We start from the raw sequence: 24,925 nt of genomic DNA, 5'->3' as shown, positions 1-24,925 counted from the left end.
GATGTAGAGTTTTTCCCCCAAATTGTTATAATCGAATTTTTTGATACGGTTTATGCAGAATATAACAACCCTCTACTTTGCCCAGGGGCCGAGGGATGCGGAGAATGATGACAATGACAAAGGAGACAAGAAAAATAAGGGTACATTTGATGGCGATAAGTTAGGTGATTTGAAGGAAGAGGGAGATGTAATGGACAAGGCTAATGGTTTGCCTGTGCAAAATGGAATCGATGCTGACACAAAAGATTTCAGGTACGTAAGTTTCCCTACGTGGTTGTGCACTGGGCAGGGCAGCAATGCATCCTGACAAATCACGGGGAATATTCTCTGAGGAGAAAGGAACCTCTTAATTTCTGTACTCTTGTGCCAAGACATATTCTCGCCTAGTTTGCTTGATTCTTGACTGGTTACCTATCGCGTAAGGAATGGTGGGTTAGAATGAATTCTAATCAGTTGCTAAGCAAAGTGGTTATACAAGGCCTGGCTTTTTGGTTGGCTGGATCAGAACATTTAGGTTTACATAACTGTCCAGAGTTGCTTCATATGGGATGAACAGCCATATAAATGTGATTGATAAATAAAAATCCTAATTTAAAGTGGTTTTCATTGACGAATAGCAAACCAGAAAAATTGAAGTGCTTCTCCAATTCCTTCTTCCAGAAGGAGAGGGGTACGTATGCACATAGTTCAGTGTTCCCGTAGAAACATAGCCAAATAGGTCCAGTTTGAGGAAAGTTTGCAATGTATTACAAAACTACTAGAGGGCATGATGGCTCACCAGTAAGAGATGCTGAACCAGGTTTGAGACTCGAGCTCTGTGCAACAAAGGTGAGCACCCGTTACTTGGCCCATTTCCCACCCACCAGCAGTTTGAAAGCAGGCAAATGTGAGTAGATAAATGGGTACCACTTTGGTGGGAAAGTAATGGCGTTCCGTGTGCCACAGCATGTAGTCAATGCTGGCCACATGAGCATGAAATACCATACATAAAAACAATGCTGGTTTCCTTGGCTAAGAAACAGAAATGAGCACCGCCCCCTAGAGTCAGAAATAAGTGGACACAGGAAGCCTTCACCTTTAACCAAATTACCAGGATTGGACTATAACGTTGGTATATAGTAGAAGGTAGGTTTTTTTCCCTTGTAAGCTAGGATTGTTGATTGAGAATCCTGGGAATTGTGGTTCTTAGGCTGTTCTTTCCTTTGTTCTCTTGGGAGATCACACAGCAGCAGGCTGCATCATCAGATTGTTAATCGAGCAAGACAATTTTGCAAGATCTTATTGTGTTGCTTTCAGGTTTTATTGTTACTAATAAAATTGTCCTGGGAGAGAATTCCAATATGGTATCACATCTGGGTTAAAGACGTTTATAATACGAAAGACCAGAAGCCATTGCAGAGGATAACACAGCTTAAGGAGACTGTGTTATAACACCTAAGTATTCATGTTCCTATGGAGCTCTAACAAAGTGTATAGGAAATATGTAGGACCAAACTAAAGCACTTCTCCCCCTTTCTTTTTCAGCAGGACACCAGGAAACTGCCAGAACTCTGCCAACGATGTGGATCTTTTAGGGCCAAACCAGAATGGATCAGAAAGCTTAGCCCAATTAGCTAGTACTAATGGTGCCAAGCCTGTGGAGGATTTCTCTAACATGGAGTCCCAGAGCGTTCCTCTGGATCCCATGGAGCATGTTGGCATGGAGCCACTTCAGTTTGATTACTCTGGCACCCAAGTACCTGTGGATTCTGCTGCGGCAACGGTGGGCTTATTTGATTACAACTCGCAACAACAGGTAGGCACTACTGCATTTATCGATGCCTTTTTCAGCCTCCCCACCTGACTTCAGTGGATTTGCACAGTCACACGCCATCCCCATTTAGCGGAAATAGCTCTGTGTATTCATGTCCATGTGGATTAAACAGTTGGGTTTCCCTAACCCTTTTCTTCTACTCTGGATACCTGCATTTCAGGCCTGTCTGCTGCTGCTGATATAAAGATGAGATATTAAATATTCTGTCCTCTCTCCCTCCCCCCTCTCTCCCTCTCTCTCTCACACACAGGATGTATAGGTTATAAGCATTCATTTAGGAAATGGGTGTCAACACAGTTGTTATAGCCAAAAAACATAAACTTAGTGAGTTATTATAAAGCTTTCTCTACAGCTGATTGTGTCATTCTATTGTTACAGTGAGCCTTTTCTGGCCCTATGCATTATTGTGGCAATAAATGGAAGTATCTTTAGAGAAATTTCGATAAATCAATGCATCCTAATGTTTGATAACAGCGAACTGAGTTATCACTTGAGGACCCACATAGTAGTTAGTCTGAGATTGGGGAAAAAAAGGAAGATGGCTAGAAAGGAAGTTAAACAAAAGGGAGTAACATGGAAGGCTCCATTAACCTTCACCAGAATGACAAGTTTTAGGCATCGGAAGAATTGCCATTTAATAGAATCTGCAGGGTTCCCTGGTTATTCCTCCCTATTATAAAAGGTCTCATTTAGTAACCATGATTGGGACCAGTGGCCTAGGAGCTGTCACTAAGCAGAATTGCAGCTGTGCTTATTATGTTCAGCTTTGCTTTACTTTACAGGCCTGCAAAAGTTATAAATGTGAGGATCGTTGGCAGAGTTACGCTTTCATCCCTGCGAATAGTTGCTGTGCAAGGCAATCGCTATACAAAGACTACCTTTATTTATTTGTCAGAGGGATAGCATTATGGGCAGAAACAGACTAGGTTAAATGAGCTCTTGGCATTAAGAGCATCAGAGTAAAATTGTAAAATTAACGTCTCTTTTAAAAAAATGTTTGTTTCTCAGCTGTTCCAAAGACCGAATGCACTTGCTGTCCAGCAACTGACAGCAGCCCAGCAACAGCAATACGCATTAGCAGCTGCCCATCAGCCTCACATAGGTAAGCCTTCCAAGTCATGGATGGGTAAAAAATCTGATCCCTTTCTCTGTTCCATTCATCACTTTGTCAAGTAACTCTGAAGATGGTGTTCATTTGCTTCCTCCCCCCCCCAAAAAAGTGTGAGGATAAAGCAGAAACGATTATGTGATTTTTATAGGATTTTTATATCCTTACCTTTATTGTGTCTGGCAGTGATGATGCTCTTGCCCTCACTGAGACTGTGAGTCTATAATGAGAACTTTTATTGGAAGGACTCGTTGCCTCTGAGCCAGACATGAATTAAGCTATTTAAGAGATTTAACTGAGAAACACATTCTCCTGCCTCGTATTTCTCCTGAAATAGCCCCACATAATGTTTGCCCAAGAACTGCCAATCATTTAAATCAGTGATCCCCAACCTTTTTGACGCCGCGGCCCGGTACCGGCATCAGCTGGGCGCCGCGGCCCGGTACCGGCATCAGCTGGGCGCCGCCATCTTTTTTTGATGAAAACGTGCTTCCGGTGAGCTTTCTACCCGGAAAAGCTCACCGGAAGCACTTTTTCATGAAAAAAAGATGGCGGCACCCAGCAAGCCAGCGGCCCGGTAGGAGTTGTTCCGTGGACCGGTACCGGTCCGCGGACCGGTGGTTGGGGACCCCTGATTTAAATAAGACTGAAGACAAACGGAAGAATGTATGCCTTATTATGGGGGGGAGGGTTTATAGAGCTGTTCCAAAAATCAGACGTATGTAAAATGCCTTATGTAATTATTTAAACAATGGGAAAAATCCCACCCCCCCCATTTTATAGTTTAAGCTCTCTTTTTATTCTAATTCAAAAGGCGTAGATTTCTTAACAGAAGATCTCTGTAGTTTTTAAAACTCTTGTCTTAATGCCCTGAACCCTTTGCTCTGGACGACCAGAGATAGATTGCTTACACACATGCACACATGCACACACGCAAACACAAAAACACACACACACACCCTGCAGAAATTGTTCAGTGGGGTTTGTTTTCACTGACAGGTATGTTTTCAGCAGGTTTAGCCCCTGCTGCCTTTGTGCCCAACCCTTACATCATCAGCGCTGCTCCACCAGGAACGGATCCCTACGCAGCAGGACTTGCGGCTGCCGCAACTTTAGGTGAGTTGCTTCAAAATGCTCTCTGCTCTGGGACAGAAGCCCCCTCCCCACGCTACCCATGCCTACGCCCACCCCTAAATACTTGAGGCTCCAAGGGACCGTCTTCCTAATGCCTCACAGAACCAGCTGTGTATCTTGAATCACAGTATCCTTCCCAGTTTGCTGCCTTCCCTTGCATTGTCCCGAAGGTGCTTTTTTTCAAGAGGCAACTGGACTTTCTGGTTTTACTGCGAAGACGTTTTGTTTCTCATCCAAGAAGCTTCTTCAGCTCTCGGAGAAAAAAAATCCAGAAAGTCCAGTTGCCTCTTGAAAAAAAGCACCTTTGGGACAACCACGACCTGGATGACTTGAGAATTTCAAGTAGACTTCCCCTGCATTGGATTTCAGAGCAGCATGTTGTAGAAGGTAGGGAAACAAAACGGATCCAAATATGTTGTTTAGCTTGCCCAGACCCTTAAGCAGTTAGAGCACCGTATCTCTGGGCTGAAAGTATAAGCGTCTCAGGTGAAATATATCTGCCAATAAGCAAGTACATGTTCTGGGTGATATGGTACAATTACAGGTACTCCACGATTTACAAACACAATTGAGCCCAACATTTCTGTTGCTAAGGGAGACATTTGTTAAGTGATTTTTGTCCCATTCTACGGCCTTCCTTGCCACAGTTAAGTGGAATAGCTGCAGTTGTTAGTGACAAAGTTGTTCACCGAATCTTGGCTTCCCCATTGGCTTTGCTTTCCAGAAGGTCACAAGAGATGATCACGCAAGCCCAGGACACACTGCAACCATCATAAAATATGAGTCAATTGTCGAGTGTCTGAATTTTTTTTATCACGTAACCCAGGAAAATGGTCAAAAGTGTGAAAAAAGGTCATAAGTCACTTTTTTTTCAATGCCATTGTAACTTTGCATGGTCACTGAATGAACTGTTGTAAGTCGAGGATTATTTTTGCCTAAAACTGCTCTAAAGTTTTTTTTCTAAAAATTTTAAAAAATTGGGCACGTGGCAGGGATACCGTCTTCATCCCCTCTCCTCTCTTGGGCCAGATGGGGTTCCACTTAAGCTACCTAGCTCTTTGTCTTGTTCAGTTAAGGGCAGACTGATTTGAACTACAAATCCCTGTGATGCTACTTCGTAAAAGATAAAGCCAGTCCTTTGTCAATGTTTTAGGGCCTGCCGTTGTCCCCCATCAATATTACGGAGTCGCTCCCTGGGGAGTTTATCCCGCCAGTCTTTTCCAGCAACAAGCTGCTGCCGCTGCTGCCACAAACTCCTCCAATCAACAAACCTCTCAGCAGACCCAGCAAGGGCAACAGCAGGTAAGAGGAATTACTTCAAAAACAGCACATTCCCCCTTGTAGTCGGTAGGTGCGATCTGGATGGTGATGACGCGAGACTCCCTTGGTAGGTTTCCCACTGAGCAGTCTCCTTATTGGAGACAAATCCGCAGTGCTAGCAAACTGTTCAATAAGTAGTTCCAAGTCCGAAAATGATCAATGGGATTTGTTGTGTTGGTCTTCGATTATGAGAAAGAATCTCATTGGTGTGTACACAAGAGGAGGAGAGGCAGAGAACAATGGAAATAGGGCCACAAATATTTGCAAAAGTTCTCGTTTACAGGCAGTTCTTAATTGGGTTCCAGGATCACATTAAGCCATAATGTGGTTTTGATGTAGTGTATTGTATGAACTCCCCTGTTGGGTTTGTTCAGCATGATTGATGGTTTAGTATGCTCTATCAATCAGATAAAATATATGCATATCTATCCTCAAAATAGATGATCTGTCTAGATTTTTGGCACGGCGATTGACAGAATAGTATAATATATTTGATTGCAACAGAATAATCATTTGTTAGTGTGGTTTCTACCACGTGAGGACAAGGAAACACAGTTTAATTTATTTTTCCAAGTCATCGAACTCAAAAGGTCCAGCAGTGATGATACTCTTGCCCTCACTGAGAACATTGTTCTGTAATGAAAATCTTGTAATGGACTCAGATAAGCTGAGCTGGACCTTCTTAAACAACACATTGCTGTTACGTTAAAGAGTTTATCGTCTCTTTTCTGCCCAATGCACAGGGATATATTGACGGTTTTTCTCCAGATAATTTACTTAAGTATGTATTTTTATAAGTTCCCATATATACAAAACAGTTATAAATTGTTGTCATTGTTGTCATAATGGCTCACTATTTAGAACTGAAATAAAACAGGACAGAATCTCATTGTGGTACCCATGAATTTATATGTATTCTTTGTATTTCTTGCAGCAATCCATTAAGACTAATTATGGATAAAGATGAGGAGTATTAAGTTCAGTTAATTATACTCAGCCACGAAAATCCTTGAGTACCTATCAATGGTGTCATTTCAGGCTACAAACGCTCCATAAAGGAAACTCCATGTTTAATTTTTTTTTTTTTTTTTTTTGAACGAAACCAGCAAGGGGGAAAATCTTGATTTTTACTAGAAGGCCATTTCAGACAACAGGTGTTGCTCTTGAAAACCAACCCTGACAGGGTCCCTTAGCAACATTTCCCTTGCAGCCCAGCATGTTCTCCACCCCTCCTGTTTGTTTGTTTTTTAAAATCATTTTAGAAAAACAGCCCTGAGAAGTGGCATGCTTTAAAGCAGAATTGTAGCCTTAAGCCTAACCTATATTTCTAGTGAGACATTCTTAGAAGGTTGTGAGGCAATAGACCAGAGCAAAGATATGGCAGAACCATCATTGGAATCTAGGAGGAATGGTGAAGAGCAGTTGAGGAAATTGATGTTTTTATAAAAGAATGTGCAAATTTTGACTGACCAATAAATTTTCCTGTAGCCCAACCTTTACATTTCCTGTTCTACAGGGAAAAAAAGGCAACTGTCCATTTTTGATTTTGCATATATGACATTCAGCGAAGGTGCTTTAGGGGAGATGGGTGGTTCCCAAAGATAACGAATAAAAAGGAATGTTCTGTGTTAATTGCAGCATGTTGTTTTCTGCTCTTGATGGTGCTGCTACCTAATACCTATTTGCTTTTCTCCAAGGTACTCCGGGGGGGAGCCAGCCAGCGCCCTTTGACCCCAAATCAGAACCAACAGGGCCAGCAGACGGATCCTTTGGTGGCTGCAGCAGCAGTGAATTCAGCTCTTGCTTTCGGGCAGGGGCTGGCAGCAGGAATGCCAGGTAGGAGCTTAGGATTTTCAGAAGAGCAGAGGGGTTCAGAGTGGGGGCAACCAAAAAAAACAGTGTTGTAAAGACGACTCCTTGTAACAGCCTCATCTGTCTTCCTAGGTTATCCAGTCCTGGCTCCCGCTGCCTATTATGACCAAACAGGTGCTCTTGTGGTGAACACAGGGGCAAGGAATGGCCTTGGAGCTCCTGTACGACTAGTAGCTCCTGCTCCTGTTATCATCAGTTCCTCAGCTGCACAAGCAGGCAAGTCTTGCTTAGATACTCTCTGTGGTAGCACAGGGATTGGATGCATAGTGATTTTAGCAGCTTTATGAAACTGTTACCGTGTTTACCTGAAAACAAGACCTATCCCAAAAATAAGACCTAGCTTGATTTTTACATGTGCATATAAGCCATACGCCCCAAAATAAGCCCTAGTTAAGACTCACCCACCCACTCTGTAGCACCTGGTTGCACAAGGTGGAGCAAGGTGCATGGGTAAAAATCAAGTTAGGGTGGGGATAGGGGGGTGGAACTTCCCTACTTACCTTAGGACAGTTGCAGCCAGGCCTCCCATGCCCTGACACCTGCCTCACCTTGCCATCCCACTTCTTCTGCCGCTTGCGCGCATTGCCCCTAGATTCCGTTTCACCATCAAGAGTCCTTCAGGAAAGGCCTCTGCAGCCGAGAAATGAGCTCCGGATTGATGTGCATTGTGCCTCCTGGCCTCCAATTCACGGCCTTTCCTGAAGCCACATGGGCTTCTGGGTGGGGCTGTTGGTGCTGCCACCGCGAGGTGAGACGGTGGAAGACATCCCCCGAAAATAAGACCTAATGCCTCTTGGAGGGGAAAAACAAGACTGGGTCTTATTTTCAGAGAAACATGGTAGATACAATGGGTATCAAAATCCAAAGGGAACATCGATGGTTGTATATAACTTCAAATCCAGAGAAAATATGAAATATATTTTTCAACATGGAAAAGACAAGTCCTGCCTGGGTGAGCAAGAAGGTACTGTCCCCATGTAGCGAACTGGGCCTAGCCCTCCTTCCCTGCTAATTCTCTGCTAAACTAGCTTTTAGTTTCAATGCACGTGAACCTAAGTTGTAACACACAAAGCAGGAATCCTAGTTTAAGTGTTGAATGTGCCGTCTTCCAAGCTTCAATTGGCTGTATTTGCACCTACTTAGTTAGGATTTTTTTAATTGATTTTTTTTTTGAGTGTTTGTTAAATAAGCAATAGTGGCTAGATTTGCACGTAATGCTAAGATACTAAGGAGGGAAGGCAGGTTTGCAAGTCACGTTATGCTAATCTTTCCTGCTGTGGCTTAATAGTGCATATGAAGCAGGCAACGTTTTCATGGTTCGTTTTAGCAAGCTAAAAGAGTTTGTTTTAAAGTACAATTCCTGGTTTACATGTAAGTAAGTTCTAAAGTGCCCCAGCAGCAAAAGTACTTTCCTGTTTGCAAAGTCAAAAGAAAAGAGAGGAGGGCAGGGACTGTTAAGGTGGAAAGCTGTTCTGCTCTCGTGGCAATTTGCCATGGTTTAATTTGATTTGCCAGGGTGATACACTAATCCTGTTCAACCAACAGTTTAGAGATTACTGCTCCGAAGTGATACATAAAAAATATTGATAAGCCTTTCCTGAAAATGAATTTGGATAGATAGCATTCTGTAAAATAAATGCTGTATTGATTCAGGCTGTGTGAGGTTTCCCATTCTTTGACTTGTTATTCCTCCCCCTTCTTTCTCTGCGATAGCGGTTGCAGCTGCTGCAGCTTCAGCAAACGGAGCTGCTGGTGGCCTTGCAGGAACGACCAGTGGACCATTTCGACCTCTCGGGACTCAACAGCCGCAGCCGCAACAACAGCCCACCAGCAACTTGGCCTCCAGCTCCTTTTACGGCAACAATTCCCTAACTAGCAATTCTCAGAGCAGCTCGCTTTTTTCTCAGGGCTCTGCCCAACCTGCCAACACTTCCCTCGGCTTTGGGAGCAGCAGTTCCCTTGGTGCTACTCTGGGGTCTGCGCTGGGAGGCTTCGGAACAGCAGGTAGGAGCAGCAGCTCTCCCGAAGTGACGAAACAATGGGCATTGATGTCTTGCTGCAGCAGGAGGGAATAAGAACGTTGATGTAGGTCAGTTCTGAATAAGGCTCCCAGTTCTGAATAGATCCAGGAAAGATCCTTTAGGGCAGAGGTGTCAAACTCAAGGCCCAGGGCCTGAACCCGCCCCCCCTGGGTGCTTAGATCTGGCCCATGGGGCTGCCCTGGAAATAGCGAAGGGCGGCCTGCGGTGCCTCTGGCAGAGAAAACGGTGTGTGCAGCCCTCCTGAGCTCTGTTTTCGCTGGCAGAGGGTTGCAGGAGGCTGGCACAGCCGAAAACGGAGCTTGGGAGCCCGTTTTTTCTGGCAGAGTGCTCGGGCCGCCACAGGCACCCCTGACACGAGTGATGTCGAGCTGGCCATGCCCACCCTGGCCTCCCACGGTCAAACACAACCCTGATGTGGCCCTCAATGAAACCGACACCCCTGCTTTAGGGCATGTTAGTTAGACAGGACAATTAATCAGTGGAACAACTTGCCTCCAGAAGTTGTAAAGGCTCCAACAGTGGAAGTTTGAAAGAAGAGATTGGATAACCATTTGTCTGAAATGGTGTAGGGTTTCCTGCCTAAGCAGAGGGTTGGACTAGAAGACCTCCAAGGTCCTTTCCAACTCTGTTATTCTAATGCAGGGGTGTCAAACTCTAGGCCCAGGGGCAGGATCCTGCGCCCGCAGGGTGCTTAGATCTGCCCCACGGGGCTGCCCTGGAAACATTGAAGGACCGGCCCATGGTGCCTCTGCCAGTGAAAACAGAGCTCAGGGAGGCTGTGCAAGGCGCACCCAGGCTCCATTTTTGGCTGCGATGGCCTCCTGCAACCCTCTGCCAGTGAAAATGGAGGCCTGGGGAGGTTGCACGCTCTGTTTTTGCTGGTAGAGGGCTACAGGAGGCCATTGCTGCCGAAAATGGAGCCTCGACAAGTGAGGTCGAGCTGGTCACGCCCACCCTGGCCATGCCCCTCAACCAACCCCCCCTCCCCCCTCGATCAAACACAACCCTAATGTGGTCCTCAGTGAAATCAAGTTTGACGCCCCTTTTCTCATGGGACAAGGGTCCCCCGACCCCCAATCCAGGGACTGGCACCAGGCCGCAGCATGGCAGAAACTGGACCGCACAAACGAAGACCCATCCGTGGGATGCAGGCAGCATGCAAAACTATGCCCCCTCCAGTCTGTGGGAAAAACTTCTCTCCATGGAGCTGGTCCCTGGTGCCCGAAAGATTGGAGGCCGCTGCTTTAGGACATGATCCTGGCTTACGCATTGTACTAAAGCCACAGTTTTCTCAGGGTATCTCAAGAATTGGGTTCACAGCCCTATCAAACAAATCACAAAAATCTCTCTTGTGAGGGAGGTTGGTGGTGGTTATATATGACAAATAAATATAACTTAGTGCATTGTGTTAACACAGCTCATATTTCAATTCATTGATATCTATGTATGAAGGAATATTGCTATGTTTGTTTGCATTCTCCTTTTTTGTGGTCTTCCCTATTCTATTTAAACACCTTGAAAGTATTACATTAAAATTGTGACTAACCCAAGGTTTCCCAATAAAATTTTGTTCCATGCTCTGAATTTTACTACTGTATCTCACTCAGTTCTTTGCTAAATTGCTGAGTAAGTATTTCTCAGGGAAAATGAAAAATCTCAGAGAAATGCCATATCCCTTTCAGTAATTTGATCCCTCAATTCTGTAAATCTCAGGTGAGAAAATTAAAACGATGTGTAAAACAGGATGCTGGCATTCTAACAAGATTTTGATTTCAGAGTTTTTCAGATTAAAAAAAACTATTACTTAATGTGGAGAATGCTGTTTGAAGTTTGGACACCTTCCTGTCATGCCTGTTTCTTTTAATGTGAAAGAATTCTTGTACCATTTAGAGATGATTTCCAGTCACTCGGGTTTGCTTTGATAATTAGACCCAGAGGTATTCCTCCTTTCCTTAATGATGAAACATTTCGCTCCTCACTTCCTTTCTTTTCTCTTTCAGTTGCCAATTCCAACACAGGCAGCGGTTCTCGCAGAGATTCCCTCACAGGCAGCACTGATCTCTACAAAAGGACATCCAGCAATTTGACTCCTATAGGACATAGCTTTTATAATGGCCTTGGATTTTCCTCTTCACCGGGTCCGGTAGGCATGCCTTTGCCTAGTCAGGGACCTGGCCATTCTCAGACTCCTCCACCATCTTTGTCTTCTCATGGCTCCTCTTCCAGCTTAAACCTTGGTAAGGATGCTGCTGTTTTTTCACAGGTTAAATCTGCATCTTGGTTGAAGCTAAGGCTGCTCCATTGTCTCCCATCTGACCCACTGCTTGCAGGAAACTTGCTGTCCTCCAGATGGTTCGAGTGACAGCATGGGACAGCTAATTTATCTACTGTTACATGCTAAATTATTTATATTGCTTGGTTAGATATCCCTGCAGATGTGGCAGGGCTTCAAAAGTCCTGAATCTGAACTGGCTAGGGTCCTTCCTTCTTGAAACCCCCTACCACCACCCCTGCAAAACTGTTCTGTGGGCCTAGCAAGATTGGACCCCTTCTTTGCCCAGTTAAAGAAGTTCAGAAGACTTCTGTCTTATAAATGATCTGTAATCCTTATGAAGCTGCTTTTTGTTTTTTCTCAACCAGAAATATCAGCAGAATCCCAATATTAGGAAATATTCCTTTTGTGAATGCGAGTTCATTAAACTGTTATCCTTCTAGTCTTGTTAGCCAGGAGCTTTTTCCTCCACTGGCTTTCGATCCCAGCCTTTTCCTTGGTCTGAAAGATGATGGGATGGCATCCCAAGGAAACAGGATGGCTGAATATCCAAAAGCGTGCTGGATCCAGGATTGTTCCACGTTTGGCTCTTGATAGGGTTGCAACACCTGTAGGTTGTAGGTAACATAATTTCACACCCAGGTGTATTGATCAAGACACGTCTTCTAGGGAATTTGCACGGAATGCTTTTCCAAGGGCATATGCTAGCAAATAGAAAGGTGGAGAAGAATAGGATAATACGTAAGGCGTTCCAATAAAGAAGTATCACCAGTGGCAGTTGAAGCAGACTTTCTGTGTTTGCATACGAGTAAGCTTGAAACCTCTAGCAGCTTTTTAAAAAAGCAGCAGCAAAGTTATGCTGTTGCTAAGTGATAGGTCCTGATTATGGTTTTTCTGAGAAAGTAAAAACGACTCATCTGCTAAGATTACTTGTGTAAAGCTCCTTTTATGGTAGCAAAGGTGTGGTAGAAGCTTGGTTTTCTCTGGTGGTGCTTTCTTGTGGGGAGAAGGCTGTCTCCTTTTAGCCCTCACCCATTGGAGACTTTAAAGCAGGATATAGAAACTGACTAGGAGTGGTGCAGTGGGCTAGAGGTGGAGCTCTCACCTCACAATCAGGAGGCTGTGAGTTCGATCCTAGGTAGAGGCAGATATTTCTCTCTCTCGGGCACACTGAGAATATATCTGCTGAACAGAACTCTGCATTGGCGTCAGGAAGGGCATCCGGCCATTCTGCTAGCTCCATTTAGTTGCCCAGACTCCACCCCGCAAGGGATTATGGGGTCGTTAAAAGAGGATGATAGAAACTGACTGATCACCTCTGTGGTGCCGATAAAGAAAGGGGCGAAGGTTCAAAGGACATGGAAACCACAGCTTGCCTCTATGGCTAAAATCAACCATTGAATGATCCCATGTGCAATTTTCTTTTTCCAGTTAAAAGTCTGTCCCGCTTCAGTCACAGCCTGGGGAAAATGACTCCATGTGTTTTCAGCTTGAGGCATCCTTGTTAGCCACGTAAGCCACCTCTTTTTGTTTTAACATTTAAAAAAACCACAACAATCCTTGCAGGAGGTCTCACGAATGGAAGTGGCCGTTACATCTCGGCTGCCCCTGGAGCGGAAGCCAAGTACCGGAGTGCAAGCAGCGCTTCCAGTCTCTTCAGTCCCAGCAGCACCCTCTTCCCATCCTCGCGTTTGCGCTACGGGATGTCCGACGTCATGCCCTCCGGCCGCAGCCGGCTGCTCGAAGACTTCCGTAATAACCGGTACCCGAACCTGCAGTTGAGAGAGATTGCTGGTCACATTATGGAATTTTCCCAGGATCAGCATGGATCAAGGCGAGTGGGGAGAACGAGCAGAGGAGAACTTTTGTAGAAAGGAGCGTGGGAATTTTGGGTTTTTTCCCCCCGGGCCAAGCATTGTGTTTGAGTAGCCATTCTGCAGGGACCTGATGGAGCCCTGCAAAAATGGGTGTCAACCCTGAAGGGAACCTGGCTGAGGCCATCTTTGAGGTTTCAGGGTTGCCACAAGGCAGAAGAGGGTCATATAAGGAAGGTGGAAAATAGACAGTTGAGGTTTTGTAGTTAAAAGAAGAAGTTTTCCTGTGGGAACCAAGGACATTCCAACAGGTGCTGGGGAGAGGAGGAGTGGAGTAACCAAGCAACCGGACAGCACTTCTATTGGACAATGTGACTGATGACTTGGGGGAAGGGGGAACGTTCACTTTTTAATTAGGTGAAAACCACGGAGACACCAGTTGTGCCAATGTGACATATCCAATAAATAGTTCCTTAAGGAATCTACCTGTCTCGGAGTTCTGCTTTCTTTGGGTGCATTACTTGGAACGCTGACCATCAGATTGGCCTATATTCTTATTTATATTGAGGAGGTTTTTGTTTTGGTCCCTTTGAGTCAAGTCTTCATTCCTGGCAACTCCCATCAACAAATCCATACTATTCTTGGCAATTTTTTCAGAAGTGGTTTGCCATTGCGTTCTTCCTAAGAAACTGACCCAAGGACCCCCCCCCCCAAGCTGGCTAAAATGTGGCTAATACAATTGCATGTTTCATCCTCTTTTCACGTTAAAAATATACTTTGAATTTTGAAGACCTGGGGGAGGTCATTGAAGGTCTTCAGGATTGGCATGTGGCTGAGACCATTCGTTCCTAGAAATGTTTAGAAATGGTTTCTTTAAGGAATAGGACAGTATAATGGACTGGCAACTCCATAAAACTGTCAGAAAGATTGCCAAAAAAGCAGATTCTTAAAGCAACTTTAAAATCTTAACAAGAGATTTTAGCTATATCATTTCTGTAGAGGAAAGCTCTCAGACTCTAGGAACCACTTGTTTCTAAAAGCTTTTGTTCGAGGAGCTGTCCTGAGGCGAAGACAGGAAGGGTTATTTTTGTGTAAAAGGGTTTATATGCTTCAGCATGCTGGTAGCAATTGGTATCATTGGATTTATGCTTATTTTGAGTTAAAATCAATTAGGGAATTGCTGGCTGGAGGGTAGTGGGTAAGTTAATCTAGTAGAAAATCTCAATCCTTTCTGTTTGTTTGTTTATGTCAGGCAAATAAATTCTAGGCACGGTTATTTTACTTCCATAATTTCAAGTTTAAAAAAATACACCAACATCAGCCATACAAATTTCTTGTTTAATTGCACCCTCTCCAGGTTTATCCAGCTTAAACTGGAACGTGCCACCCCAGCTGAAAGACAGCTTGTCTTCAATGAAATCCTACAGGCAGCTTATCAGCTGATGGTTGATGTGTTTGGAAATTACGTAATCCAGAAATTTTTTGAGGTGAGCCCTGTTTACAGTGCTATTTCCAGAGAAGGTATTGTTTCCATTTGGCTTAACTGCAAATTAAGCGGAATGATTCAGGAATTGGCAAACCTTTCAGGAGAACCATACCTGTTTTCTTCCCACCACTAATCTCATGCAATCATCCTGATGTCACCTTGTGAGATCTCATGTGAGAATGCAGAAACTTCCTGTGATTTGGCAGTCCTGCAGAAAACTTTGGCCCTTTAATTTAAAAACACTATAAATTAGGTGGGGTTTTAGGCCTGCTCTGACGTGCTTTGATAAACTCTGACATATGTCTTGTAACTGTTGTTGTTGCTTCTAGTTTGGCAGCCTGGAACAGAAGCTGGCTTTAGCAGAACGCATCCGTGGCCATGTCCTCTCCCTGGCTTTGCAAATGTACGGCTGCCGAGTTATACAAAAAGCACTTGAGTTTATTCCCCCAGACCAGCAGGTAATTGTAAGTTTCCATTTTAATTTTATCTCTTGATGTTACATGTCAGTGTTTCTTTTCCTTTTAAATTAAATCACCTTAAGCGTTGTCATCGTGGTTTGTTTTTCTTCTCCTTTTAGTGGTTTGTGGTGTATCTATTCTGTGGCTTGTGTACATGTACAAATAGCGAAAGACGTTTGGGGAACACAAGATTCGGTGTTAGTGGGCAAGGGTGTTTGCTTCCCCAGATCATGTTTGCCAGAAAGGTAGTGAAGAAAACAATAAAAGGTCTTTTTTGCAGTCTTTGCTATTTTCTTTGGGGTGAGGAGGGAGTGGTGATTGCTAGCTAGGAGGAGCTACAGTTGGGACATTCCTCTTTTGAGATAGCCCACATGCCCACAACCCATTCAGCAAACTCTACTCTTGTGATCAGCAAGCACAGATGTGGTTTTTTGGGGAAGTGAAATAAGAGGCCTCTGCAAAATGTTTTGAACTCAAAACATCCTGAATTTGGAGCACTCTGTTCCAAGCTCAAGATTGCAGTTTGGATGCTATTCTGACCATTCCAGAAGAGTTTGAAACCATCCCGTTTTGGGTTTGAAATTGAAATATTTATGGACCAAACACTTGGGTGACCAGAGCAATATCCCCTCATTTCCAGAACTGTGTTGGATTTTAATTTGTTTGCAAAAGTGATTTGGTTCCTGGTTATCAGAAACAGGAGATGGGAGAAGCTTCATTTTGCCCAAGATCCATGAGAATCTTTCCTGATCAGTGCTTGGGAGTTTAGGAAGGAGCATCATCTTAGCTGGGTCTTAAGGGCTGGTTCTTACAGGGCTCGCTCTCTGTGGTTCTGGTGGTGCTTTCTCTTTGTTTCTCTGTCCCTTCTTCCATAGAACGAGATGGTCCGAGAACTGGATGGCCACGTCTTGAAATGCGTAAAAGACCAGAATGGAAATCACGTTGTGCAAAAATGCATTGAATGTGTGCAGCCACAATCCCTGCAGTTTATAATTGATGCATTTAAGGGGCAGGTAAGAAGGTGTTTGTGTGCATATTTAACAGAGAATGTACACAGACATTGGGAGGCGGGGAAACTTGATGTAAAATAACAGGGCGGAAGGGGTCAATTTGGGGTACTCTGTCTTTAGTTAAAAGGCAGGATGATGATCAGATACCAGATCATTTAAATCAGGCTTGTCCAACCCGCGGCCCATGGGCCGCATGCGGCCCAGGTCACCTCATAATGCGGCCCAGTGCCCACCCCAACCTTCTGGCAAGAGCCAGCGAGGAGGAGGAGGAGAGGCAGGCGCGAGGCGAGCGCCACGCCAAGCAGCAACAGAAAAGGCGGGCGCCGCCTTGGCTGCTTCTGCCGCCGCCACCGCTTCTGCCCCCGTCGCCACCGCCACTTCTGCCCCCGCCGCCGCTGCTGCACCGAGCCTCCCAGTCCTCGCCTTCCAGTCCTGCCGCATCCAGCCGGGCCATTTGCAGGAGAGGTAGGCGTGAGGCGGGCGAGCTTTCCCCCAAAATTTGGCCGGAAAATTAATAAAAATAAATATTTTTAATAAATAATTAATAATAAATAATAAAAATAATTTATTATTTATTATATCATTTTATTATATAATTATTTTATAATAATTTATTATATGTGCGGCCCAAACCAAATTTTCATCTTCTAATGTGGCCCAGGGAAGGTGAAAGGTTGGACACCCCTGATTTAAATGCTTTGTTTCCTTGAAAAGTTACACTTAGCAACCTGATCTCTTCCCTTTGTCTGCTACTGTCCAGAAGCCCATCTCCCCCCAATTTCTGACTGGGGACACTGTTACCATTGTTTTTCCACCAATATATGTATATTGTTTCATAGAATGACTGGGAAAATGTTGGGAGAGGCAGAGAGCAATGAAAGATGGAAACATTCTCCGTACATATAGATGTGTGGATATGGATGTGAATCTCCACATTCCTGCCTTGCATTGTTTAAATTCCAAATATTTTCCCAAAGCCACTGAGCAAATTGTGGATCAGGTCTGCTGTTTGTACTTGGACTGAAAGAGCTGAAAAGCAAAAAATCATAAAAATGAGCTAAGTTTTAAGAAGGGATTGAAAGTCAAAGCATCCTATGGGGATATATATCTCTTTCTATAAAGAACCAGCCAGTAAAAAAAAAACACAAGTATTTGAGTCCTTCAGCAGGATTTTGTGAGGAAAGCCAAGAAGTCATGTGCAGAAAGCTAAAAGCATTGCCGTGTTCGCATAATCCAGCATGCAGCAGGCCAAGGCTACCTTCTCTTTTCCAGAACTGCAGGAAAACAAGGTAGTTCAAGACGACAATGTTTTGAAAGCTCAAATGACCATTTTTCTTCCAACTGCACCATGTCACTATCGATCTTTTAACATCAAGTATTAAAATGTACAAAGAATTCAGTTTCACAGTTTTTGGAGCCTGGCAGTGAGTGATAACTAGCGAGTATTAAAAAAATATTTGACATGCTACATTGCCTGCTGTTTTGTTTGTTTGTTTGTTTGTTTTAAATTTAGGCTGTTCTGAATAAGGATTTTTACCCTGTCCTCACCTCTGTCTGTTGAACTCAGGTGTTTGCCTTGTCAACCCATCCATACGGCTGCCGGGTCATTCAGAGGATCCTTGAACACTGTCTACCTGAACAGACCCTCCCTATCCTGGAAGAGCTTCATCAACACACAGAACAGCTTGTGCAGGTAATCTGTTAAATCATAAATGAAATTGCACAGACTCCCGGTATTGGGATGTTCTCCAGAGACATCAAAATTCTCAGCAGTGACGATGCCGAGTGGGCAAATCTTGAGAGTTCAACTCCCCCTATCCAGAAGGTACCAGATTGGAGAAGGGCAGAAAATACAGGATATATGGCAGTGGTGGGATTCAAATTTTTTTACTGCCGGTTCTGTGGTCTTGGCTTGGTTGGCGTGGCAGGGAAAGGATACTGTAAAATCTCCATTCCCTCCCCACTCCAGGGGAAGGTTACTGCAAAATCCCATTCCCTCCCCACCCCACCCCACTAACCTGCTTTCCAGCTCCGTTCTCCTGTGCAGGTCAGCCAATCAGCTGGGACTCGGGAGGCAGAGAATAGATGGGGGCGGGGCCAGTCAGAGGTGATATTTGCTGATTCTCCAAACTACCCAAAATTTCCACTACCAGTTCTCCAGAACTGGTCAGAACCTGCTGAATACCACTTCTGGTATATGGGTAGTCCTTGTTTAGCAACTGCCTTGCTTAATGACTAGTCACAGTTACAATCGTGATGAAGAAGTTAACTTGATGACCAATACTTGCATGTATAACCTTAGCAGGTCTGTAAAGCAAAGGAATGCTGAAGTAAGATCATGAGCATAGCTGTGATTTCACTTACTAAGTTGTCAGTCCCAATTGTGGTAGCAAAACAAGGACCCAATGCATAACAGAGTTCCTCAACTGTGTCAGCTTTAAGATGTGTGGGTTTCAACTTCCAGAATTCCCCAGCCAGCGTAACATGGCTGGCTGTAGAATTTTGGGAATTGTAGTCCAGCCAGCTTCAAATAGCCAAGGCCAAGAAACATTGACTTATACTGTTAAAGGTGTTAGATTAGCAGTAGGAAACATAGCAACTGGGTATCATATTCAACCTACCAATCTACCTCACACTTTTGTGGGGGAAAATAGGCACAAGCATTGCATACGTTTGTGTTAAATTCCTGAATGAAAGGTGGGGTACACATTTGACGAAGAAAGAATTTGATGAGAAGGCAATAGTTTTGGTATTCCATTTCAGGATTGAAAATTGTAACTAGCTGATTTCATTACAGCCCGGCTTATTACATAGTACTGCATAATTACAATTGTGTTTTAAGAATATTTAAACATAAAGAAGGTTTTAAGACTTAATCTTCTGTTGTTTTTATCCAAACAGGATCAATATGGGAACTATGTTATCCAACATGTACTTGAACATGGGCGGCCTGAAGATAAAAGCAAGATTGTGGCAGAAATTAGAGGCAACGTGCTTGTACTGAGTCAGCACAAATTTGCCAGGTATCATCATAATTCCTTTTATGTCTATTTCTAAATAATGCTGTAGGAAAAAAAAAACGAAGTGGGAAAAAATTCTGTTTATCATGTATGGAAAGAAAAGCTACAGCTTCAAGATGAAGCTTCAGAATTCCTCATAATGATAAAATATTTATTAGTTTCGCTCCCGTCCCACAAATGTATTTTCAGATCTCTCTATTGGGCAGAGTTACATAATGTGTAAGAATGCAGTCATGGAACAGATCAAGGTGAAAGAATAGAGGTGTTGTGTTGCTTAGTTTTATCCAGTACTGGCCTCATATGGAACATAATTCAAATCCATGGGAGTCCAGAATGTTTGCACCAACACGCCTCTCCAAATCAGGACCAAAGTATTATCTAATTCCATCTGGGGGCAGCTTCAGAGCAGTGTGTAATGTAGATACTGAGAGGAGGATGAAGTTGTTACTCTTTCAGGAACTAAGAACATCTAAGAGCAATTCTGCTGTTGATATGAAGCAGTTTGCAGTGTGTATTTAGAACCACAATCTTTATTCTAGCCCAACCAACTATTTTGTATTTGTCAGTTCAGGGTATCTTTAAGGGTAGGCGAAGAAGTTGGGAGATATATGCTATATTGTAAAGCAGTTGTTTTTCAGATGAACATAGATAGTAGCCGTGTGCATTACTTCTAGTTGTTCTTGATATCAGTGAGCCAACGTTAATGAACGTATTTTAAATCTTGTTTATAGAGGACACTGTCTCTCTGTCTCAGGCTAAAACTCAGTCCTGGCCATTTATTTCAATTTCCCAGTCTGCATTTGTATGTAACAAGGGGGAAAAACTGTTCAAGTGTTTTATGGCTCTTTCCTCTGTGGATGTGCGTATCCACATTTAAAGATGCGTGAAATACTTTGCAAAATCCATTGATAGGGATGCCTGTTGGGATGCCTGCAAATAACCGGTAGCCTTTCTGACTCACTACAGCAATGTTGTGGAGAAATGCGTCACGCATGCCTCTCGCACTGAACGAGCCATGCTGATTGATGAGGTGTGTACTATGAACGATGGCCCTCACAGTGCCTTATACACCATGATGAAAGATCAGTATGCCAATTATGTGGTACAGAAAATGATTGATGTGGCAGAGCCAGCCCAAAGGAAAATTGTGATGCACAAGGTGAGTCGACGGCCTGGATTTGCCCGTTCTGTTTTGTTGGAATACAGCCAGTGCAAAAACCACGGAAAGCCATTTCTTGGAGGCACTACCCAAGCACCTGAAAGATGCCACTCCCCCTTCCCAGTTACTTATCAGGACAACAAGCTGTGTCAAAGCTCTCTCTGTGTTTTTGTTATAGGGTAGCATCTTGAATGATGGGGTTTTTTTTTTGGAGGGGGCGGGATTCCCTTTCCCTACGAAAATACAAATTGTGTTGAAATGAATCATATTTGCTGGTTTTGCATTATAGCACCTAGACTTATATACTGCTTTCCAGTGCTTTCCAACCCTCTCTAAGTGGTTTACAGAGTCAGCCTCTTGACCCCAACAATCTGGGTCTTCATTTTACCCACCTCGGAAGGATGGAAGGCTGAGTCAACCTTGAGCCTGGTGGGATTTGAACTGCCAAATTGCAGGCAGCCGGCAGTCAGCAGAAGTAGCCTGCAGTACTGCACTCTAACCACTGCGCCATCCCAGCTCTTCTGTTTATATTACTGAATAATCATGAAGAGGATTCATGCAAATGAATGTCCTGTAATGCAGGGGTCCCCAACCCCTGGGCTGTGGCCCCTTTGGAACAGGGCCATGCAAACAGCGGGTGAGTCCGCGCACGCACACAGCTCCATTTATGTGAACTGCGCACCTGCTGCTTGCATGCAACTATTCCCCCCCCAAAGAAAGCCAGAAAGGTTGTGGACTGCTATTTTAATGCACAACCATGATGACTACCAAGGGATTGGGTGTCACGCTTACATTACAATGCTTTATTCAGAAGGATCCCAAATCTTTACAGGGATTGGGAAAACACAGGAAAATTTCAGAGGAAGTACAAATCATTGCATGCAGATGTGTCTCCCTAATACTGGCTAGTCAGAACTTGGCACCTTTGTTTTGCCTCTGCCAGTTCAACCAAGTTTCTAAGGTTAATCACCTCTGATTTGACTGAGTTTCTTTCCTTTTCTTTCTTTCTTTTTAATATAAAAACTGACTTAGTTTCATTGGTCTCTGAATTCATCCTTACAACAATGTGTGAAGGCAGAAATGGCTGTTGCTATTCATTGCCTAGTTCAAAGTTTGCATTAGCCACAGTGGTGCGGTGGTTAGAGTGTAGTACTGCAGGCTACTTCTGCTGTCTGCTGGCTGCCTGCAATTTGGCAGTTCGAATCTCACCAGACTCAAGGTTGACTCAGCTGTCTATCCTTCTGAGGTGGGTAAAACGAGGACCCAGATTGTTGGGGGCCATATGCTAAGTCTGTAAACCGCTTAGAGAGAGCTGTAAAGCACTGTGAAGCGGTATATAAGTCTAAGTGCTATTGCTATTAAATCCGCTCTGTGGCAGCTTGACTTACCTCCTGTCAGACTATTTTATTTCAGGACCTTTTGTGTAATCCAGGATGATTCCCAGATCTGAAGTTTCATCATCCTCTAATTCAGAAATCATAGTGTACTTGTGTGAATGTACTTGTGAACTACTTGTGCTTAAATTCCTCTACCCTCATCCCCTAGATCCGACCTCACATTGCCACTCTGCGCAAATACACGTACGGGAAACACATCTTGGCCAAGCTGGAGAAGTATTACATGAAGAACGGGGTTGACCTTGGGCCTATTTGTGGGCCACCAAATGGCATCATCTGAAGCACGGAACGGCAGAAGAGAATTTGCGACCATAGTACCTGGAATTCACAACCAGCAACCTGTCAAGCTCTAATATATACTTTGAAAAATATTCATGGTTGCTCAACATATAGATATTATGAGATCGACAAAATAAAACTAGTCAACAAATTTAAACAGAAAAAAGCTGGGAGGGGAGGCAAAAAAAAACCCCTTTGTAAATTTCTTTAATTTTATCCTGCATAACATGTACTAATTATTTTTTTAAATTGCCCTGCTGTTTCAGTGGTGTATAGAATTCTTGTACATAGGCAACAAATGTACATGGAAAGCCATTTTTGTTCACTGATGTAACTATTTCAAATATGGAAACTTTCAAAGTGGCTAATATGAAATTAAAAAAAAAAAGTTTTTAACTCCTCTACCTTACAGGAGAGCTTTTTGGAAACAACTGTTTCGTTCTCTTTTAGTCCACACTCAAGGAGAAGTTTTAGTTAAATTGTGCAGATCTGCATTTAACGCTGTTTATAAATTTAAAAAAAAAAGAATCGGTTTGCTAACGCTTCAATTTAAGGTAAGTTTTTAAGTTTCACAGACTTTTAAAAATTCCTTTTTTCATAGTACAAAGTGCTAAAGAATTGAGCTTAGCAGTCAATTTTGGGGGGAAAACATACACACCAAGAGTTTTTTTAAATAGCTGGTTGGTGTGTAGTTACTGCCTACTACAGTTCTTCTGTTAACACAGAGGCAATTTTTTTTAATTATTTAGCATGTAGAAAAGAATCCAATTCAACTTTGGTCTTGCTTCTATAAATATATAGTGTATACTTGGTGTAGACTTTGCATATATAAAAATTTGTAGTATTTTCTTGTTTTGATGTCTAATCTGTATCTATAATGTACCCTAGTAGTGGAACATACTTTTGATTGTACAATTGTACATTTGTAAACCTCTGTAATGTAAATGTGGAGAAGTTTGAATCAACATAAACCCATTTTTGGTAAGAAAATAAATTAGCAAAACCTGTGCATTTCAGTGTATATTCACCCCTTTTATGGTCGTAGCATATAGTGTTGTATATTGTAAATTGTAATTTCAACCAGAAGTAAATTTTTTTTCTTTGGAAGGAAATGTTCTCTTTATACAGCCTGGTTAATGTTTAAAAGAAAATGCTTGGTTTTTTTTTTTAATTTGTCACCTAGTCAAGAGAGTAGCAATCCTTTCTAAATGTTACAAACAATTCAGTTAAAAAATAGTGTTTATTTCACTCTTTGAAAAAGAAAAGCAATGTTTTACTTATTTTGTGGCAGTAAAAAATACCACACACACACACCCCTTATTCCTTTTAAATCAGAGTCCCTCTTTCACCTTGTAAAGTGTGAAATCACTTTGCCTTTTTGTACAGAAGATAAACTGTATTTTGCATTTTGTCTACTTGTAAGTGAATGTAACATACTGTCAATTTTCCTTGTTTGAATATAGAATTGTAACACTACACGGTGTACATTTACAGAGCCTTGTGTATATTTCCAATGAACCTTTTTGCCAGCACACTTGTAACCATATGTGTATAATTAACAAACCTGTGTATGCTTATGCCTGGGCAACTATTTTTTGTAACTCTTGTGTAGATTGTCTCTAAACAACGTGTGATCTTTATTTTGAAAAATACAGAACTTTGGAATCTGGATTTGTGTTTCGTTTGAGTATTTTCAATATAGTGCACCAGGACAAAATAATTCTAAATGACTGACTGTCTCCCCCCCCCCCACCACCCCATTTCACCATGTGCTTTTGAAGAAATGGTTGTATATTTGGAGGTGGTGAGGGGGCGGTGCGGAGGGTGTATTCTATTACTTGGTTCCTATACAGATGTGATGACCCTTAGTCTCTCAAAATAACCCAAAACCCAAAACATATATTAAAGTCCGGTAAAGCCTTCAACTTAACTTCACTGTTTTATTAGGCACAGTTTAAAGTCACAAAAGTAAATAAGGAGGCAAACAGAAAACCAAAACAAACCGCATTGAAGCAATCCGAGATAACTAATTATAAACTCCAGGAAAATAGCCGAGAAAAGTCCAGCCAGCAAAGATAAGCCTCTTTCAAGGTGAACACTAATTGACTTCAGCAGTTCTAACTGCGCAGTTGCAAACTTATATACATAGCTCCCATCTGCAAGCCGAGGAGGATCATGGTAATCTCCTCTTGAGTAGACCTTGCTTTTCCCTGATCCTTTCCTCCCTGCATGCCATAGGATGGATAGGGGATGGGCCTGGATCCTCCTCTGACTGCTCAGCCAGCCTCTGCCCTTCCCCAGCCTCCTCCACCACCTCCGGAGCCACACTCCCACTCCCTGTTGGCTGTTCCTCCTCTTCCTCAGAGTCAGACTCCACCAGGGGCATGACCATAACAGACCTAAAGATGGCTTATTCTCTTAAGACACAGTTAGCTAGATTCACCCATAAGCTGAAGCCATATAAATTAAGTTTGCAGGTTATAATGAATATCCTGTGTCAAAATAATCCAGAATATGGATTAATGTCACACATGAGTCCATCCACTGTATTTATATATTGGTTTTATCCCTCAGCATTCAAAGAAGTTTTGTATTGACTTTTAAGTCCAGAGAGGAGTATTTAAAAGAAAATGGATGAGGGGAAGTACTCAAATGCAGGTAAAGTTCTTGTGATTGCATGATGGTTACATAATGAGTGGCAAATTTTGTTCTTTTTTGCTGAAGATGGTTCTAGTCAGAAA

At 43.1% G+C, this 24,925-nt stretch overlaps 1 protein-coding gene and 2 non-coding genes across 31 annotated transcripts in view; all 3 read left to right on the top strand.

Annotated features, from left to right (window-relative positions):
- Positions 1 to 23,855, top strand: part of PUM1 (pumilio RNA binding family member 1) — a 52,857-nt gene extending 29,002 nt beyond the window's left edge. For 6 of the 29 annotated variants that reach the window (XM_026679431.2, XM_026679428.2, XM_087970799.1 and 3 more), the window contains 17 exons: positions 86 to 252; positions 1,525 to 1,795; positions 2,822 to 2,915; positions 3,921 to 4,037; positions 5,209 to 5,357; positions 7,073 to 7,211; positions 7,320 to 7,463; positions 8,961 to 9,251; positions 11,290 to 11,526; positions 13,128 to 13,395; positions 14,733 to 14,862; positions 15,191 to 15,325; positions 16,195 to 16,332; positions 17,897 to 18,022; positions 19,231 to 19,352; positions 20,316 to 20,508; positions 22,054 to 23,855. In XM_026679431.2, coding sequence (XP_026535216.2) covers positions 86 to 252; positions 1,525 to 1,795; positions 2,822 to 2,915; positions 3,921 to 4,037; positions 5,209 to 5,357; positions 7,073 to 7,211; positions 7,320 to 7,463; positions 8,961 to 9,251; positions 11,290 to 11,526; positions 13,128 to 13,395; positions 14,733 to 14,862; positions 15,191 to 15,325; positions 16,195 to 16,332; positions 17,897 to 18,022; positions 19,231 to 19,352; positions 20,316 to 20,508; positions 22,054 to 22,185 — 2,853 coding nt within the window. In that variant the 3' untranslated portion in view covers positions 22,186 to 23,855. The remainder of the gene's footprint in view (positions 1 to 85; positions 253 to 1,524; positions 1,796 to 2,821; positions 2,916 to 3,920; positions 4,038 to 5,208; positions 5,358 to 7,072; positions 7,212 to 7,319; positions 7,464 to 8,960; positions 9,252 to 11,289; positions 11,527 to 13,127; positions 13,396 to 14,732; positions 14,863 to 15,190; positions 15,326 to 16,194; positions 16,333 to 17,896; positions 18,023 to 19,230; positions 19,353 to 20,315; positions 20,509 to 22,053) is intronic. The other 23 variants (XM_026679434.2, XM_087970818.1, XM_087970812.1 and 20 more) reach the window with 9 other exon arrangements.
- LOC113419895 (small nucleolar RNA SNORD103/SNORD85) lies at positions 3,100 to 3,188 on the top strand. The gene has a single exon (XR_003371983.1). It is a non-coding gene; the product is annotated as a small nucleolar RNA SNORD103/SNORD85 (small nucleolar RNA).
- Positions 5,967 to 6,052, top strand: LOC113419894 (small nucleolar RNA SNORD103/SNORD85). Its single transcript, XR_003371982.1, has one exon. It is a non-coding gene; the product is annotated as a small nucleolar RNA SNORD103/SNORD85 (small nucleolar RNA).
- Positions 23,856 to 24,925: the final 1,070 nt, after the last annotated feature.

Source organism: Notechis scutatus, chromosome 8 (genome assembly GCF_049901735.1).
Source record: "Notechis scutatus isolate UNSWTSFEM ecotype Mainland chromosome 8, rNotScu1.2, whole genome shotgun sequence".
Classification (NCBI taxonomy): Eukaryota; Metazoa; Chordata; class Lepidosauria; order Squamata; family Elapidae; genus Notechis; species Notechis scutatus.
Note: the sequence above shows the minus strand (reverse complement) of the source record. Positions and strands in the feature narration are given on the sequence as shown.